General features: G+C 37.2%; 1 protein-coding gene across 1 annotated transcript in view; it reads right to left on the bottom strand.

Annotated features, from left to right (window-relative positions):
* CFAP47 (cilia and flagella associated protein 47) overlaps positions 1–18,734 on the bottom strand; it is a 503,092-nt gene that overhangs the window by 131,946 nt on the left and 352,412 nt on the right. The window contains exons 50-51 of the mRNA XM_072744557.1: positions 18,290–18,418; positions 8,965–9,062 (exon numbers count right to left, since the gene is read on the bottom strand). Of these exons, the coding sequence (XP_072600658.1) occupies positions 8,965–9,062; positions 18,290–18,418 (227 nt within the window). The remainder of the gene's footprint in view (positions 1–8,964; positions 9,063–18,289; positions 18,419–18,734) is intronic.

Raw genomic sequence — 18,734 nt, 5'->3', positions numbered from 1 at the left:
GGGCCTGATCCTAGAGTCCCGGGATGGGGTCCCACGTCGGGATCCCTGCACGGAGCCTGCTTCTCCCTCTGCCTCTCTCTCTCTCATGAATAAATAAATAAAATCTTTAAAAAAATAAAATAAATAAAAGTGCAGCTGCTGTCACTCTAGCCATTTTCCCTCCATTCCATGGTCCAGACTTTTAGCGAGAACTCACCAAAGTCCAATGGGCATTAAACTATCAGTTTCCATTCTTTAAAGAAGCCACTCCCCCTCTCTTTGTTCTGGCCAATGCATACAGAGGCTGGACAAGGGTGATAGGCTAAAGGGTTCTTATCTGTCTTGGCATGGCAGAAATATCATCCCTCCAGCAAAATTCTGTGCTCTCCTTCATGGTATGAAGACATCATTGGGCAGGAGCTGCCCAACCAGAGGTTACATTTCCCAAACTCTCTTGCACCCAGGCATAGTCATGTGATTAGTTCTCTCTAGTAGGTGAGTGGAAGTGAAGTGTGCTGCCTCTGTGACAAGATGATTCAGAAACCAGTGGAAATTCTTTTCTGTTTCCTTTTTCTTTTTCCATCTATATGCAGCTATTGTGTTAGGCCATTGAAATTTTGGACTTTGTCATGTCAACTAAAAACATCATAACTAGAACATTTAGTGACTCCTTAATAAATGGCAGAGCAGCACCTTTCATAACATGGAGACAGAATTATCTATGGTTCTCAGGTTGTGTCTTCACTTGAAAATGTAAGACAACAAAAAACCTTCCCATGAAATATGTTATTCCAAGGTTATTTTTGTTTTCTGTCTGACTCAACTAGAATGTTAGCTCTATGCAAATAGGGGCCTTGTTTGTAATATTCATCACCGTTCCTCAGCACCTAGAACAGTGTGAGGGATACCAGACACAATAAATATTCATTAAATAAATGTGCAATTTATAAGAGACCTTAGTGTTTGTATATAAATCTAATGGTTAATGTGTCTGATATTCTAGATACTTCAAACTGAATAACACAGCTTCCATTGATAAAATCTTACTCAGAAGGAGTTTAAAAATCTTAAGTTAACCTAGGCCACCTCCTTTCATGAAAATTATGGGTAAGGACAGCTGTGAGAAAGACAGTGGGTTAATTTTATCATTTGGTTGCCAGTTCACACCTTCTCCGAACAGGGAAAATTCAATTCACTGACTTTTGCACTGAAAACCTCATCACTTCCGACTCTAACTGGGTCAGAGTAAATCAACATTATGATTTTTGCCCATTAAAGCCTAATGGAGTCAATGACAATTCAATATGCACCAGCAGGAAGTATTTCCCACCATATCCTCTCCCAGGAGATAATTATGAGTTCATTTAAAATGGACTATTTCTGAGGTGGCTGGCTGGTTCAGATGGTAGAGCATGCAACTCTTGATCTCAGGATTGTGAGTTCAAACCCCATGTTGGGCATGGAGCCTATTTAATTTAAAAAAACTTAAAGTGATTATTTCTGAGGTCCAAACATACAATATTAATTTAAGTTAGGCACAACTTATATTAAGGAAATTTTCAATTTTAATTTTATTCTATTTAAAAACATCACCAAGTCAATAAACAAACTATATTAAAGGGTATTTAAAAATGTACCATGTAATTCAGAGGAAGTGATAACTATAGCCTGTTTCAGTAATTTTCCAAAATTGAAAAGTCAGTGCCAGCAGTTCAGAACTCAGAGGAAACAGGCAGATAGCCATAAACTAGAAACACCCTTGTCATTCTTCTGCTACTGCCACCTGCATGTCCCTATACCTAAGGAAGTGATGCTTCACACCTCTACATCCAACGTGGACATACAGAACGCAGAGGTGCAATCAAGAAGGGCTGCCAGTGCCAGACTGGGGGATGATGTGGGAGTGAGGATGTACTTGACAAGCACTGAGGAGCTTGTGGAAAAAGTCAGAAACTCCTGTAGAGTCTATAGGCTCGTTCACATGTATTCAGACATTTATCATAACCTTGGGGGCAGGGGTGGGGGTGCAGGAACTATTAAAAGCAGCGACAAATAGAAATATAATTGATTGCAGGGAATGCTCCCTAGGAAGTAGCCTCTAGCTTAACTTTTAAGACAGGGTCTCTCTCCCTCTCCCTCTGCTTTCTCTCTATACACATACATATGTGTACACATACAGAGCAAAATGGATCTCTCCTGTCAAGAAGGAGCCTGTGTCAAGCAGTGACGCAAGCAGTTAAAGGTACTGCAGCTACAAGATACCACCAGGACCAGCATCAGCTGGCTGACACCCCAGAAATGAGAACAAGCAGAAGCAGGGCAGGTCTGCAGGGGCCCAAGACTGATGAAATCCCTTTAAAAAGGGGAGGATTTTTGCAGCAAACTCTCAGACTCTTCAGACATGACTTCTCTATGTCTGACCACTTGAAAAAGGCAGCTGCTGTTGAAGACCCTGCCTGATTGATCTCTGAACAGAACTGAGATCCTTCACTGCTTGAACACAGTAGGCAGTTAGTGCTGAGAGCTGACTCAGACCAGACCTTACCTCAACTGCGCGTCCACAGACTGACTTTGCGGTTGGTTCATTAACTTCCTATTCCCTTCTGTTATCTCGTTTGTTGTGTGGCTTGTCTTATGTTCTGTTCTGTGTGCCATGTGAGAAGCCAAGTTTCATCACATGGTGAAATATCATTGAGTTTGGAATCCTGAACCTGCTTTATAATTATGATTAACTTTGCTTTATGACTGATTAAAGCTGACATTGTGGAAAGGCACAACTCGTGTGTGTGCCTTCATGGCATGCTCAGGACTGTATATGTAGATACATACATGTACATGTACACATAGGGTCTACATTTTATCTTCTCAAGATAAATTCAAAGCAGAATTTTAATTTTTTTACATCAACGTTTCATGAGGAAGAAAAATTTCAATATCATGTACAACACCAATTATATATGATCTTTCACCTAGAAAAAATAAAGAATATAAAAACACAAAGAAAAGAAGAAAAACATAGCAAAATGAGTAAATCTAAATATATACATTTTTATTATGAAGGGTAAAATATTTTTTTCAGATTTTATTTATTTATACAAGAGAGAGACAGAGAGAGAGAGAGAGAGGCAGAGACATAGGCAGAGGGAGAAGCAGGCTCCCCATAGGGAGCTGGATGTGGGACTTGATCCTGGGACCCCAGGATCACGACCTGAAGGTAGCCGCTCAACTGCTGAGCAACCCTGGTGCCCCCTAAGGGTAAAATTTTAAACTAAAAATTAGTTGAAAATGGTTGGCAACTCACAAATGTTGTTTTGTATGAACGTTTTTACATTTGACGCCAAGGGCATTAGTAGTGTTTTTAACTATGCTCCTGAAGGGGAGAAAATTTTGCCATCCCAAGATATGCCTCTTTGGCATATTGATTATTTTAAACTGGTTATTTTTAAGAAACAACAAACTAGAAGCTCCTCAGAAAACCAAGTAGGAGTTACCCTATTGTAAGAGACATTTACATTTATACGGAAAATCTGCATTTGTAAGAGTGTCTCCCACACTGCACTAGGAAGCGGTGAGGGATGACTCTGAATCTCTAGAGACTCTTAATCAATGGAAAAGGCAAAACTTAAATCTGTATAACAATATTCCTCTTATTTACTATGCTTTTCCTATTCACGTCCCATAAAACTGACTCCCCACTCCCAACATTTTACTGTGTCTTTAGCTGAAGATGGGACTTAAGATGAAGGCTTTGGCCATTTTGGAGAGTTATTCAGTGTCTAGGGTCTCTCCCACGTACACAGGAAGGATGTACACATGTTATTAAACTTCTGTTTGATCTTCTCCTGTTAATTTGTCTCATGTCAATTTAATTCTTAGACCAACCGAAAAACCTTCAAAGGTATAATAAATGTTTTCCTCCCTGACACTCTTCTCTTACTAACTTGTAGAAAGACTTCTGAGTTTCACCATTAACAATACAGTGAATTTAACTAAAAGTTGATTATAAGATGAATAAATTAGTCATTCAATTGTCACTGACAACAGAACAGATATTATAAAGGCTATGACTGATCTAAAGCTTAAAGCATAGGTTTTATTCACACACTAAGGTTTTGTTTTCAGAATACATTTATAACACTGCTGTACATTGAAATTATTGTCAGTAGGAAGATAGTGGATTGGTCTCATCATCCTCACATAGCCAAACTATATGACATACAAGAAATTTTTTAAGGTTAAACAAGATGGAATAGCAGATATCATGCTAAAATTTCCAAGAGAATACTAAATAATTTACACCAAGAGATAATGGACTGCTAACAACCAATTATTGTTTACTGTGAATATAATCTGATTTTTGGAACCTACTCTAAGAAGTAACCAAATTTATGTGCCTCGAGGGTATAAATATTTCTTACACGAACCCTATTTTAGAGAGATTCTGACCATTCATTTCTAAGGAAGATGTGAAAGTTGGGTTGAACATAGCAAAAGCTGAGATACAGATGGAAAACCAGCTGGCTTAGTATCTTGAAAACTCCATTGCTACATCTGATGATCTAAGGTTTAAATAAAATATTTCTCAAAAGTTTGACAAAACAGCAAATGCAGTAAAAAAATATTAGGAAAGAGTATATAGGTAAGGACAATAATTTTAGCATACTTTTGAAAGTATTTGGAAAACTTCTTCAAGAAGTGCACAAAGATTTATGTGATGGGATTATTTAAAAGAATCCATAGGGCAGCCTGAGTGGCTCAGCAGTTTAGCACTGCCTTCAGCCCAGGGTGTGATCCTGGAGACCCAGGATGAGTCCCATGTCGGGTTCCCAGCACGGAGCCTGCTTCTTCTTCTGCCTGTGTCTCTACCTCTCCCTCTCTGTGTCTCTCATGAATAAGAATCCATAGCATCTCCACCAACTAAATCATCTTGTCTGAGAGTTAAAGAGTGCATATGTTTTCACCTTAGGCAGTTACTATTAGAGAGGTGGGAAAATGTAAAAATTTGGCAACATCACTGTCATTAGTAGCCTAACTGGACTGAGGTAGTCAAAGAAGATTCCCCTTTGCCACCAACCTTAGCTGAAAGTAATCGCTTAGTACAGCACACCTACCAGTAGTGACAAACAAAGCAATCTGACAATTCATGCACTAAATTCTGCTCCTGCATTGCAATGTAAAACTACTAAATGGAACAGAGGCTCAGGAATTGCATTTTCATTTATGTAGATCTTGGAAGTAAATTATTAAATATTTTTATGAAATAACTAACTATTCATAATGAAAAATAAAAGCAATATTGAAATTGGTAATAACCAGAAGAACATATGCAAACAGGATGAGTTATAGGTATCACACTGTGGTACCGAAATCAGAAAGTTTTAAAGTAAAAAATAACGGGAAATCAACACAAACTGAATGAGAATTACATGTGTTTTAAAAAAACAAAAACAAAAACAGAAACAGGGGGGCCTGGCTGGTTCAGTTGGAAGAGGATGCAACTCTTGATCTCGGGGTTGTGGATTTGAGCTCCCCACATGGGGGGGGGGAGAGATTATTAAAAAAAATAATAAACTTAAAAAAATCAAACCAAGCCAAACAAAATTAAAAGGAACCGTAGGTTCCAAATGGTGTCACCTAGGCCAAGTCTCCAAAGCAGAGGCTTAATACATAATCTAATTGCAGTCTCAACTCCCCCAGAAATGTAGTCTTAACTGGTCAGTTAGGAATTTTTTGATGGGTGTCAATGAATCTGTCATACATACTCTCCATCCCTTAAAGGAAGATGAGCTAATCTGCATGATAAAATCCCTCACTCTTTTCCCTTAAGGAAAAGAGCTGCCTTGGCTGAAACAATCTTTTTCTTTTGCTAATACATTTCTTGCCCTACCTTCCATCTATAATAACCTTCCCTTTTGTACAACTCCTTAGAGTTCCCCTCTACTGCCTAGATGGGATGCTCCGAATTCCAGAATTGTTGAATAAAGCCAATTAGATCTTCAGATATACTTGGTTGAATTTCTTGTTAAAAATAATTTATTTGCTTTAGAGAGAGAGAGAGAGAGAGAGAGAGACAGCATGAGCAGGAGGGGCAAAGGCAGAGGGAGAGAGAGAATCTCAAGCAGACTCTGTGCTGAGTGTGGAGCCCAATGTGGACCTGAGGACCCTGAGATCATGACCTGAGCTGAAAGCAAGAGTTGGATGCAAAATTGAATGCACCACAATGGCACCCCACTTGATTATATATTTTTAAACACAATAATAATGAAATGTATTACATAGGGAGGGGCAAGTCTTTTATGGAAAATGGACAAGGGCTATTATTGGAAAATTATTTATGAAAACAATGTGCTCCTGAAACTGTATATGCATATATTAAATTTAAAAATGAAAACATATTTGAAGTACATTAAAAGAAACTGTTTTCTTTTTGCTCAGTCTTACTTATCCACATAAAGTACCCTGATGGTGTATGTTTCTCAGTTTGTGTGATAATCTTTACCATTCAAAGTTGAGAGTTAAAAAATCTTAAGTTCTATCAGTTTTGCTTGAAAGGTTAACATCTCTTCCCAAAAGGGGGGCACATTATATACCATTTTGTGAGAATATATGGAGTTGTTTGTCTATTAGTATTTTAGAATCACATCCTTTTTTGTTATTTTGGATTGCATAGCTATACTCACCTCTATATCTATTTTAAACATACAGTTAATAAGGGACTCAATGTCTATCTTTTTTTGAGGTGCCACCTCATGGTCCCAGTTTCTCCTGGACCCATTTAAAATGTTTTGTTTTCCCTCCTGTGTCCTGACAAAGAGATTTCTGTTAATCCAGTGATCATTTTCCACTGCAAGTAGTTTTATAAAGTTTTGTCATTTAAACATAATATTTAAGAAATATTTTTTTCTCCAGTGATAATAGGGTCACAGAAATGGGACATTTTCATTGAGTGAAATGACCCTATCATCATCATATTAAATCATTTTCCACTTAGAAGAGAATGCTTTTGCAAGCTACACTTGAGTGCATCTCGGTAGTTTAACCGCCCATTTTCTATGTCTCAGTGGAGATTTACCCAGAAATCAAGTGGGCAAGTAATTGATTTACAGACAAAGTATTTTTGTCTTTTTAAAGTTTTTTATTTGTTGGAGCAAAAGTTCAAGATTCTAGGGACGCCTGAGTGGCTCAGTGGTTGAGCATGAGCCTTTGGCCCAGGGCGTGATCCTGGGGTCCCGGGATCGAGTCCCACATCCGGCTCCTTGGTGGAGCCTGCTTCTCTCTCTGCCTATGTCTCTGCCTCTCTCTCTGTGTCTCTCATGAATAAACAAATTAAATCTTGAAAAAAAAAGTTCAAGATTCTCAATAATCAATTTTATGAAAAATTTCTCTGCAATTTTTAAAAATGAAAATAACTTTTATCATCATTTTAAATATTTGAGTACTAACAATAAGAAAATTAAGTCAAATTAAAACATTGTTAAGAGCAATTAATACTGTCCTCATGTTTCATTTAAATCAAGACTCAATATGGGGCATCTGGATGGCTCAGTCGGTTAAGCATCTGACTTCAGCTCCATGATCTTGGGGTCTTGGGATTGAGGCTCCATGTTCAGTGGGGAGTCTGCTTCTCTCTCTCCCTTTGCCCCTCCCCTCTGCTCATCTTGTCTCCCCCTCTTGAAATAAATAAAATCTTTTTTTTAAAAAAAAACTACCAAGATCCAATATTTATTTACTTTATTAAGTAATCAGAACAATAATGGACATAGATTTAGTAACACTTTAATAATTCATATAAGACAATCCTATTCTTAGTCACTATTATTTAAAATGCCAAATCTATGTCTGTTACTTCAAATGTGTTTCAAAGTGAAAAGCCTGATGTAGAAACCAGAAAGAAACAGTACTGTAAGAGTCAATAGACTATAGGAACCAAAGGCAGGTCTCCTCAAAATGAACAACTTTGGTACAAAGATTATTTTGAGTTAAAAAGCAACCAAAACCAAGCTGATTCAGGAAAATCTCTTTACCTCTTTCCTCAATTGCATAAAAAGAATTCAAACAGAAGACCTTCTCCAGGAAGATAGCTATCACCACAGATAACTACATTATACAATGAACTGGGTGTGGAGGCAGGGAGGAAGGGAGCAAGGCCTGTTTGATCAAAGTTCTCTGTATCACCTTCTTTCTAAGAGGCCCAGCAAACATTTGCATACCAAATATTTACTCTTTTTCATCTTTATGTAAATTGCATTCCTTCTCTTTGAAGTCTCAGACCCCTACCCTCTTCTCCTTAATTCAGAATGACATATGTACCTCATTTTGCCTGTGTTTGGGATTCCCATGTCTATGTGCATTCCGCATACATACACTATTAACTTTGATTTTTCTCCTGTTAATCTGTCTCATGTCAATTTGGTTCTTAGTTCAGCTAGAAAAACCTTGAGGGGACAGGATATTCCAGAACCCTGACAAAAACATAATTCTGCTTTTATCGTATGTGTGAGGTTATGCATGTAGGCTAAGGTTAAGTTTGCTCTTGGTAACTCTTGAAACATTCATGTAGCATATTAATCAGTAAAGCTACTATAAGATACCATAGAGCTGGAATGCCTGGGTGGTTCAGCAGTTGAACGTCTGCCTTCCACTCAGGCCGTGATCTCTGAGTCCCAGGATCGAGTCTCACATCGGGCTCCCTGTATGGAGCCTGCTTCTCCCTCTGCCTGTGTCTCTGCCATTCTCTCTGTGTCTTTCATGAATAAATAAATAAAATCTTTAAAAAAAAAAAGATGCCATAGAGCTAAAATATGTTTTCCATAAGCACTTAAGGTCCATATTACTGGATTTAGAATAAAACTGCTATAATTTGAATAACTTAACCTAATATGCTCATTTAATCTGGATTTTTTTTTAGGGAATCGCAATTTAAATGTACAACAAAAACTCTGTTTACAAAAAGACAGAGTCTATGAACATTTAATGGGTTCTTACCAGAGAAATGCATTTCATTTCAATAACTTTTACTGGTGGTCCTGGAGAGCTATGGATCTCAAGAGAATACCAGACTTGGAAGTTGCTAACATCATCATCTGGAAAAAAAAAAAAATCTCTTAATGTGGCTTCAGAATACCATACTTAACATAAAAATTTTAGAAACATCAATAGATATCATGTCCAAACTCTTTTTGATAAACTCATTTGTCAAGAGAGCCAAGGAGAGGGTGAAAAGCTGGCTGCATTACAATTTTTGAGTGTGAAGAGAAGCATCATCTTGCATGGCCATGAGCATGCCCCATAAAAGCTCCCCATCCTCTACCTGCCCCTGGAATTCATTATAGTCCCCACTAAAATAAGAATATTTTACTTCTAGGTTAAGAATTAATATTTCAGGGGTGCCTGGGTGGTTCAGGTCATGTTCCTGGGTCCCTGAGATCTAGCCCTGCGTGTTGGACTCCCTGCTCAGTGGGGAGTCTGCTTCTCCCTCTCTCCCCCCTCACACTCTCTTTCCTCACCTCTGCCACTATTTTTGTTTCTCTTTTGTAAATAGATGAATAAAATCTTTTAAAAAATTATTAGGGGCGCCTGGGTGGCTCAGTTGGTTAAGCATCTGCCTTATGCTCCAGTCATGATCCCAGGGTCCTCAGATGGAGCCCTGCATCCAGCTCCCTGCTCCATAGGGAGTCTACTTCTTCCTCTCCCTCTGCCTGCCACTCCCCCTACTTATGCTCTCTCTCTCTCTCTCTCTTCTTTTTTTTTTATTTATGATAGTCACAGAGAGAGAGAGAGGCAGAGACACAGGCAGAGGGAAAAGCAGGCTCCATGCACCGGGAGCCCGACGTGGGATTCGATCCGGGGTCTCCACGTGCCCTGGGCCAAAGGCAGGCCCCAAACCGCTGCGCCACCCAGGGATCCCTTATGCTCTCTCTCTATCAAATAAATAAACTCTTTTTAAAAAAAGAATATTTCAAAAGAAATAACTAATCATTTCCCCCAATTGCCAAAACATTCACATATTATACATAGAACTATCTAAGTATTGTGTTATATTTTACAGTGGTACATTTCCAGTACCATAAGAATCCAGTCTAAGGACAAAATCAGGAATAATTGATGAGATTTTTCTTTTCTTGAAAGTGTGAAAAAGGATCCTAGCAATTTAGCCTAAAGGAAGCTGGATTGGGAATGGACTAAGTGGTGACAAAGTAATGTTTACATCTGGGTTCCTGAAAAAAAAATTTTTTTTTAAAGCAAGCATTTCTGTCACTGGTGATATCTAAAGTCATACTTCCAAATCCTGTTACTGGAACCTTGGTCTACCACAACAGTCTTGTGTAGCAGGGTTTGTACTTGCATCAAACTCAAGCTTTCCATTTGGTTAGCCTGATCTGTTCGGTTTCTACTTTGATATTCTTTAGTCTCCAGTGTTGAGCTAGTATATGGTTTTAGATGCCCTCCAATTTCCATTATTCATATGCATATTCATATCAGTATTGTCATATTTTAAAGATTCCAGGTACTGCTGACTTACTTAGGTAAATCAGCCTCTTTGGGCCTCATTTTCCTCATCTGAAATAAGGGGCCCAGACTCATGGAATTCTCACTCCCTTCTGAAAGACAGTGTTGTGTATTTCAGTACATAGCATGGCACTGCGTTGTACTGTAAGGCACCCAATGACATTGTGTTGTATGAAATTGTACTGCATGGTGAAGTGGAGTAGAATTTGCTACCCTACAATACATCTTTGGTATAAATTTGGTATATATTTTGCACTGACTATTTTTAAGAAGCTACAGATACAGAAGTTCTGAAAACTGAGTAAAGTTACCCTTTAGTAAGTGACATTTACATTTATGAAGGAAATCTGCATTTGTAAGGGTCTCCCTCTCTGTACTAGAAAGCTGGAATGATTACATCTTTAGAATTTCATATCAATGGAGAAGACAGTGACCTAAATCTATCAAACAACCTTACTCTTGTTTACTGTACTTTCCTGCTAACTTTGCATTTTTGGCTCTCCTTCCCCCAACATCTTTGTCTTTAGTAGAAGATGGTATTTTAAGATAAGGGCTTGGACCTTTTCAAGGAGTTACTCATTTTTTTTCCTGGGTCTCTCCCATGTATACAAGTAGAGAGAGAGTGTGTGCGTGCATGCACATGTTGGGGAGGGGGAGAGAATACCAAGCAGGCTTCACACTCATCACAGAACCCCTGTGAGCATCACAGATGGTGTTCAGTCTCACTACTCTGAGATCACGACCTGAGCCGAAATCAAAAGTCAGATGCTTAACTGACTGACCCACCTGGCACCCCACTTTACTGAACTTCTCTTTATTTTTCTTCTGCTTATCTTTTTTTTTTTTTTTTTGTTATTACAGGGGGGGTCTTGGCCAAGAATTTAGAAGGGTAGAGGGAAAATTATTCCCTCCTACCAAGAGCATTGTATCTTATTGTACTGCAATACACTACTTCATATTATATTATATTATATTATATTATATTATATTCCATTCTATTCTAATACTTTAGCTATCAAGAAAACTTATCAAGTTAGTTGATCTCAGAACAATCCAGACATTCAGAACAATTAGCTAGTGAGAGGGAGACAGAGAAGGTCCATGTGAATTCTTATTCCAAATACTTGTGAGAAGTTCTTGAGGGTGAACTTACTTCTGCATTTTGAATTGCCTTCTGTGTTTATTTGTTTTACAGACACCAACTAAATGGTTACCTTGAAACCATTAATGAACAGAGAATAAGTTACCAACTTTATATTGATATTAGGCTACTGAGAAAACCTCTGCTCATGTTTGAAATGGCTGCTCCTTCAGTTCTATGACTGTGCTTTACATGCTTTTATGATGTTTAAATGTGACATCTCAAAATAAACCAAAGTTGTTAAAATGAAAAATGTTTCCCCTTCTAGGTTGCTCATGTATATTTCACTGGCTTTTCTAATGCCTTAATCCACATTGAACTTACAGGGACAGTAATTCTGGAGAGAAAGGGCTTCGTGACTATAAAGCCTGAATGCCCCATGATTCTGGGTTGGCACAAAGAATAGTCAAACAGTCTGCCCATCTATGGAATGGGGACGGTCTTGGTCAAAGTTCTCCAGAGGAAGAGAACCAAGAGGATATGTGTGTGCATATATAGAGACAGAGACAGAGAAACAGAAGCAGAGAGAGATTGATTTTAAGGAAATGGCTCACATAATTGACTTGGTGGGTCCAAAACCTTCAGGTTAGGTCAGTAGGCTATAGATCCAGGAAAGATTTGCGGTGCAAATCCAAAGTTGGCTTATGGGTAGAATTCTTTTTTGTTCTGGGGATGTCATTCTTGGTTCTATTAAGACCTTCAACTGATTGGATGAGACCTATCCACACTATGGAGGGCCATTTTTATTCAAAGTTCAGAGATTTAAATATAATTCTCATCCAAAATCACCTTCAAAGAAACATCCAGAATAATATTTCATCTATTATCTGGACACTATAACCTAGCTAGGTTGACACATAAAATTAGCTATCACAGAAACAATAACACTTAATATTTGTGATTGCTGTGACTATCACATAAGGCAGTGTAGTAATGTAGCTGATTTAATTCCTACAGTGCTAAAAATGTACACTGAATATGAGTTTGTTGGTTAGACTAAGATTAAAGATGATTTATCAATGAGAACAAAATGATAATTATTAAGCATTGTTTAGCTAAAGGCCTTAAACATATTAAAACTGTTTGCTAATTATAAAATCAATAACATTCACTATAGTGATCTTAGAAATTCCTGAAAAGCTTAAAGATGAAAATTATTCATGATCTCATGACTAAGAGTAAATATTTATTTTTTCTTGTATAAAATACCAGGCTTGATATATCAATAAAGACATAGATGTAGGGATGCCTGGGTGACTCAGTGGTTGAGAGTCTGCCTTTGGCTCAGGGTGTGATCCCGCGGTCCCAGGATCGAGTTCCACATCGGGCTCCCTTCATGGAGCCTGCTTCTCCCTCTGCTAATGTGTCTGCCTCTCTCTCTGTGTCTCTTATGAATAAATAAATAAATCTTAAAAAAAATTAAAAAGGACATAGGTGTATAGATACACACACACATACATATATATAAATACACTGGGGTATACAAATAATATAAAATTGATATGTCCATATCTATGTATGTGTGTGCAAACATTTTTATCGTTCAGACAATATTTGCTATTAGAACTTAAGTTTTAACCCTAATCATTAGGGAAATGCAAATCAAAAACAACAATTAGCTATCATCTCACACTCATTAGGATGGCTACTATCAAAAGAACAGAAAATAGCAAGTGTTGGTGGGATACACAAAAAAGGTAACCCTTGTGCTCTGTTGGTGGCAAATACAGATTGGTGCAGCCACTGAAACTGCCAAGAGATTTAAGTCTGAAGAAAGGCATATAGCCCATGGTTAAAGATAATTGAGAAAAACACCAGGAAGGAACTTAGAATATGCTTTGCTTAAGATAATGAAAATGTAGGGGCACCTGGCTGGCTTAGTCAGAGGAACATGAGACTCTTGATTTCAGAGTTGTGAGTTCAAGCCTCATGACAGGTGTAGAGATTACTTGAATAAATAAACTTTAAAAAAGAAAGATAATGGGATACCTGGGTGGCTCAGCAGTTGAGCATCTGCCTTCGGCTCAGGGCATGATCCTGGAGACCCGGGATCGAGTCCCATATCAGGCTCCCTGCATGGAGCCTGCTTCTCCCTCTTCCCTGCCTGTGTCTCTGCCTCTCTCTCTCTCTCTCTGTCTCTCATGAATAAATAAATTAAAAAAAATCAGTTATACCACTATGGAAAACAGTATGGACAATCCTCAAAAAATTAAAAATAAAACTTCCATACCCACATTTGGGTATTTATCTGAAGAAAACCAAAATAGTTACTTGGAAAAGATGTATGAACCCCCATGTTTTGCAGCATTACTTACAATAGCTAAAATATGGAAACAGCTTAAGTGTCCATCGAGGGATGATGGGATAAAGAAGTTGTGAGATATACATATAATGGAATATTATTCAGCCATTAAAAAAAAACAACAACAAGGAAATCCTACCATTTACAACAACATGGACAGACCTTGGAGACATTATGATAAAGTGAAATAAATCCGAAAGAGAAAGAAAAAACTGTATGACTTCACTTCTATGTGGAATCTTAAAAAAAAAAAAAACAACTCAGAAAACGAGATCAGACTTGCGGTTACCACAGGTAGAGCATGGGGTGGAGAGGAGGAAAGGTGATCAAAAGATACAAACTTTCATTTATAAGAGAAATAAGGACTACAATGTAATTACAACATGATGAGTATAGCTAACAGTGCTGTATGATATATAGGACAGCTGTTAAGAGTATAAATCCTGAGTTCTTATCACAAGGAGAATTTTTTCCTTTTTTTTCTTTTTCTCTTTTTATTGTATCTATATGAGAAGAGAGATATTAGCAGGACCTATTGTAAGCTTTTCACAATATGTAAAGCAAACCATCATGCTGCATACTCTAAACTTATATAGTGATGCATGTCAATTATTTTTCAATAAAAGTGGGAAAAAATTATGTGCGAGTAATATGTATTCAAAATTAAATAAATAAAAATTACATAATTACAAAATTATATAAATATAATTGTAAAAGTAAAAACCTTAAGTTTTAATTATTCAACATAATAGATCACATAAGGAATGTTCTTATAGAAAAATATATGTGCATATCTCTGATTATTTTATTCCAACTAATTTCTTAGACTGAAATAATTGGATTAAGTGTATAAAAAAATCTTAAAAGTTTTAGGGGTGTCGGGCTGCTCAGTCAGTAGAGTATGTAACCCTTAATCTTGGGGGTGTAAGTTTGAGTCCCATGTTGGGCGCTGAGATTACTTAAAATTAAAAAAAAAAGTGTTAAACATTGTAAATGCTCTCAAATTCCCATTATAATGCGTAAGATTGTCTCTTTAAACTTGACCCTCCTCCAAAAAAAAAAAAAAATATGTGACCCTCCTCAAAACTGTTACTAATATTTTTCAAGTTTTTCTATTTGGAAGGTTAAAAAATTCTTATTTAGTTGTTTTCATTTCTTTTTTTTTGTCCTAGCTTTATTGAGGTATAACTATTAAAAATTGTATTTAAGGTACACCTTGGTTTGATATGGTATGCATTATAAAATAATCACTACAGTCAAGCTAATTAACACATCCATCATCTCACATAATTACTGATTTTTGGTGGGGGTGGTGAAGACACTTAGGCCTACCTTCTAAGCAAATCTCAAGTATACCCACCCACTGTAGTGTTAACTGTAATCATGTTGCTGTACATTAATTAGTTCCCCAGAACTTATTCATTTTACCTAACTGAAACTTCCCTAATTGAAAAGAGATTCACTGCTGAGCAATCGGTAAGAAAAAGTCCTGTGTTATTACAGGAGATGGAAAGGTTAATCCTGTCTGATATCAGCAGACCACTTTGAAGAACTGGGGATACTTGGAATATTATTAGATGCATTTTTCCTAGCTCTTAATCTGCCTTGCAACCTGTCATCATGAAGATTTTTCAATTAGATATCACTCCTTTTTATTCCATTAACATGATGCCATAATATTCTGATTTTCTTTCAAACACTTTTACCTGGCTTTCCTTCATAGTTTTTTGCATTAGATTTCTTTTTCTTTCTTTCTTTCTTTCTTTCTTTCTTTCTTTCTTTCTTTCTTTCTTTCTTTCTTTCTCTTTTCTTTCTTTCTCTTTCTTTCTTTCTCTTTTCTTTCTTTCTCTTTCTTTCTTTCTTTCTTTCTTTCTTTCTTTCTTTCTTTCTTTCTCTCTTTCTTCCTTTTTTTCATTAGATTTCGATGAGGGTTTCACTCCTAGCATAATCCATCTACAACAGTCCTCTATTCTTTGATCTTAAATCTTTACAACCTATTTTTTTGTCTCAGCTCCAAATATTCGAATGATGACTGGCTATTGCCACATAAATGTCTAGCTGTCACATCAAAATCAGGAAGTACAAAACTGTGCCAAGCATTATAATCTCCCAGCCTTTTTATTTCTTCTTATTGATAGTTCAACTAAATTACTCCATAATATGGCTGTCTCTGCATCCATTTTGTGTGGCCACATGGGCTGCATGGGATTTATTTATTTATTTATTTATTTATTTATTTATTTATTTATTTTATTGCATGGGATTTAAACTGATAGTAGCCTCTCTGGAGAGTGCACACATCAGATACCAGCCCACATGGTTATAAGTAAATATAAATTTCTGATATGGTTCCCTAACCACCCTTGTGATAAGCACCCTTCTCTGCCTCTCAGGGCCTTCCCCTTGTGCAGCACTTGGATGAGACCCCCATGATGCTTACCAGAATCCTACTCTTTTTGGTTTGAATTAACCAAATCTGGCCTTAGCCTGGAACCCCGAAGCATTCTGCCTGAGAACCCTAATGTCCAGGTCTTTCTTCTTTCTTTGTCTGCATCCTGCCTCGACCTCCCTATGTGGCCTCTCGAGGAGTGAAGTATGCATTCTCCAAGATCTGTGAGTAATAAGCTTTATTTCACTTTTCCTTGTGGCCTTTTGTTGAACTGTGACACACCATCTGACATCCCAGGGGTCTACTTAACAAATGTTATTTTAACCAAGTCCCAACATTTCTAAATGAATAGCTCGATATTTTTCTATTCACCAAGATACAAACAAACCTTGTTCGTGTTTGAAATCAATCCTCTCTTTCCATCTCCTCTCTTAAGAGAGTCATCTAGTGGCACCTGGGTGGCTCAGTCGGTTAAGCGTCTGCTTTGGCTTGGGTCATGATCCCAGAGTCCTCGGATTGAGCCCCACATCGGGCTCTCTGCTGAGCTGGGAGTCTGCTTCTAGCCCTCCCTGTCCCCAATCCTGCTTGTGCTCTCTCTCTCTTTTAAATAAATAAATAAATAAATAAATAAATAAATAAAATCTTAAAAAAAAAAGAGTCATCTAATGCTAGTCTCTAATACTTTCCATCTTTAATGGTATGTCTCTATCCTCATTGCCACCATAAAATACATTGTTCTCTTCATTTCAAAGCCAGTTTGCTGTCCCAGTGGCCTGTCTAGCTGGCCTCAACTGCTGTTCCCTTTCCAAATCATTTTGAATAGTGCCTAAATATCACTCTTAATCCATGTATTCTGTGATGGTTAATTTTATGTGTCAACTTGGCTGGGCTCTGATGCCTAGTTGTTTGTTTAAACACCAGTCTTAGATCTTGCTGTGAAGGGTCCACCTCCACAGTGGAGTTTGAGTAAAGCAGATTACCCTGCATAATATGGGTGCACCTCCTCCAATCAGTTTGAAGCCTTAAAAGCAAATACTGAGGTTACCTGAAGAAGAAGCCATTCTTACTCAAAACTGAAAGAGAAATCCTGTCTGAGCTTATAGCCTACCTGGCCTGCTTCAGGCATTTGAACCCAAGATTGCCTTTGGAATTCTTTTGTAATTCTCTGCCCTGCTTGCTTGCCCTACAGATTTTGGATTTGCCAGTCCCCATAATCATGTCAGCCAATTCTTAAAAATTTCAACATCTGTCTGTCTATATATAAATATGCACCTATTTACATTACATTATATTATGGTAGTGTCTGTTTTATTGAAGAATCCTGACTAAACACAAAGGCATTCAATAAAGATTTCTTCTTTGATATACCTCATTGTCTCCACAGCTGTGCTCCTGATGACCCACTCTTCTCTATCGTCCTCTTATGTCCCTGCTACTCACCCATAAGAGAATTCAGTCACCCATTCTCCAGGAAATCTGCCCTGTGCCTTCCAATTCTCCATTACCTCAATTTCCTTTGAATTTCTACTAAAAAGATATGATGTTTAACAACACTCAAATCTTTATAAAACAGGAAGGAAAAAAATAGCACTGATTTTCTTCTGCATATGAGGAAGATTGCTATCATCTCCTACGCTGAAGAAAAGCATATTACATTGTTAAAATTATATACTCATTAACATTTTATCAGAAATGTACTGTAATTTTTCTGTTTAATAACAAGTATATGTAAAGCTTTTCACTTATGGAAGAGTAGACAGCCTTCAAGCTGACGTATTTTAATCTATTAATGTTAGTAGCTGTACAAATCCAGAAAGTAAACTACATAAAGTTAATCCTGAAATAATACAATAACATTCTTATAGATATATGCAACACACAGCTGTATATACATTATGAATGCAAAGCATGTATTCATTTTAAAAGTGAATGATTGAGAAGTGATCATGAAACTCCTTCATAAATTTACCTGAGTCTCCCTCATCAGACTTGTGGAATAGTTCTGATAATGATTTCTCAAAGGAAGGTACTAGATCTTGATCTGACTCTTCCGGAGAGTCATCGATTTGTCTGCTTTTAACAGAAAACGAAATTGCACCTACAACACATAAGTACAAGATGCCAGATTAACCAGGGATTAATTTTCTAAAATGAAAGGTCAATTTTAGGTACTAAAGATGCTTTAGCTTGAAACTAATGAATATAAAGCCAAACATAAATTCTAAGAGTTAGTATTAGACTTAAACCTGATGGTGGTACAGAACAATTTAATAGAAAATTCATTAATATTTATTTTTTAAGTATAAGAGATAATCAGTTTTTAATTAAAACCAGCATTGTGATACCTAGGTTCACAACCCGGGATGTCTGTTACCAGCTATGTGCCTCAGTTCACCCAAATATGAAACCGAGGT

The sequence above is a fragment of the Vulpes vulpes genome, chromosome X (genome assembly GCF_048418805.1).
Source record: "Vulpes vulpes isolate BD-2025 chromosome X, VulVul3, whole genome shotgun sequence".
Taxonomy (NCBI): domain Eukaryota; kingdom Metazoa; phylum Chordata; class Mammalia; order Carnivora; family Canidae; genus Vulpes; species Vulpes vulpes.
The sequence above is the reverse complement of the archived record's forward strand: the minus strand, read 5'-3'. Positions and strand labels throughout refer to the sequence as shown.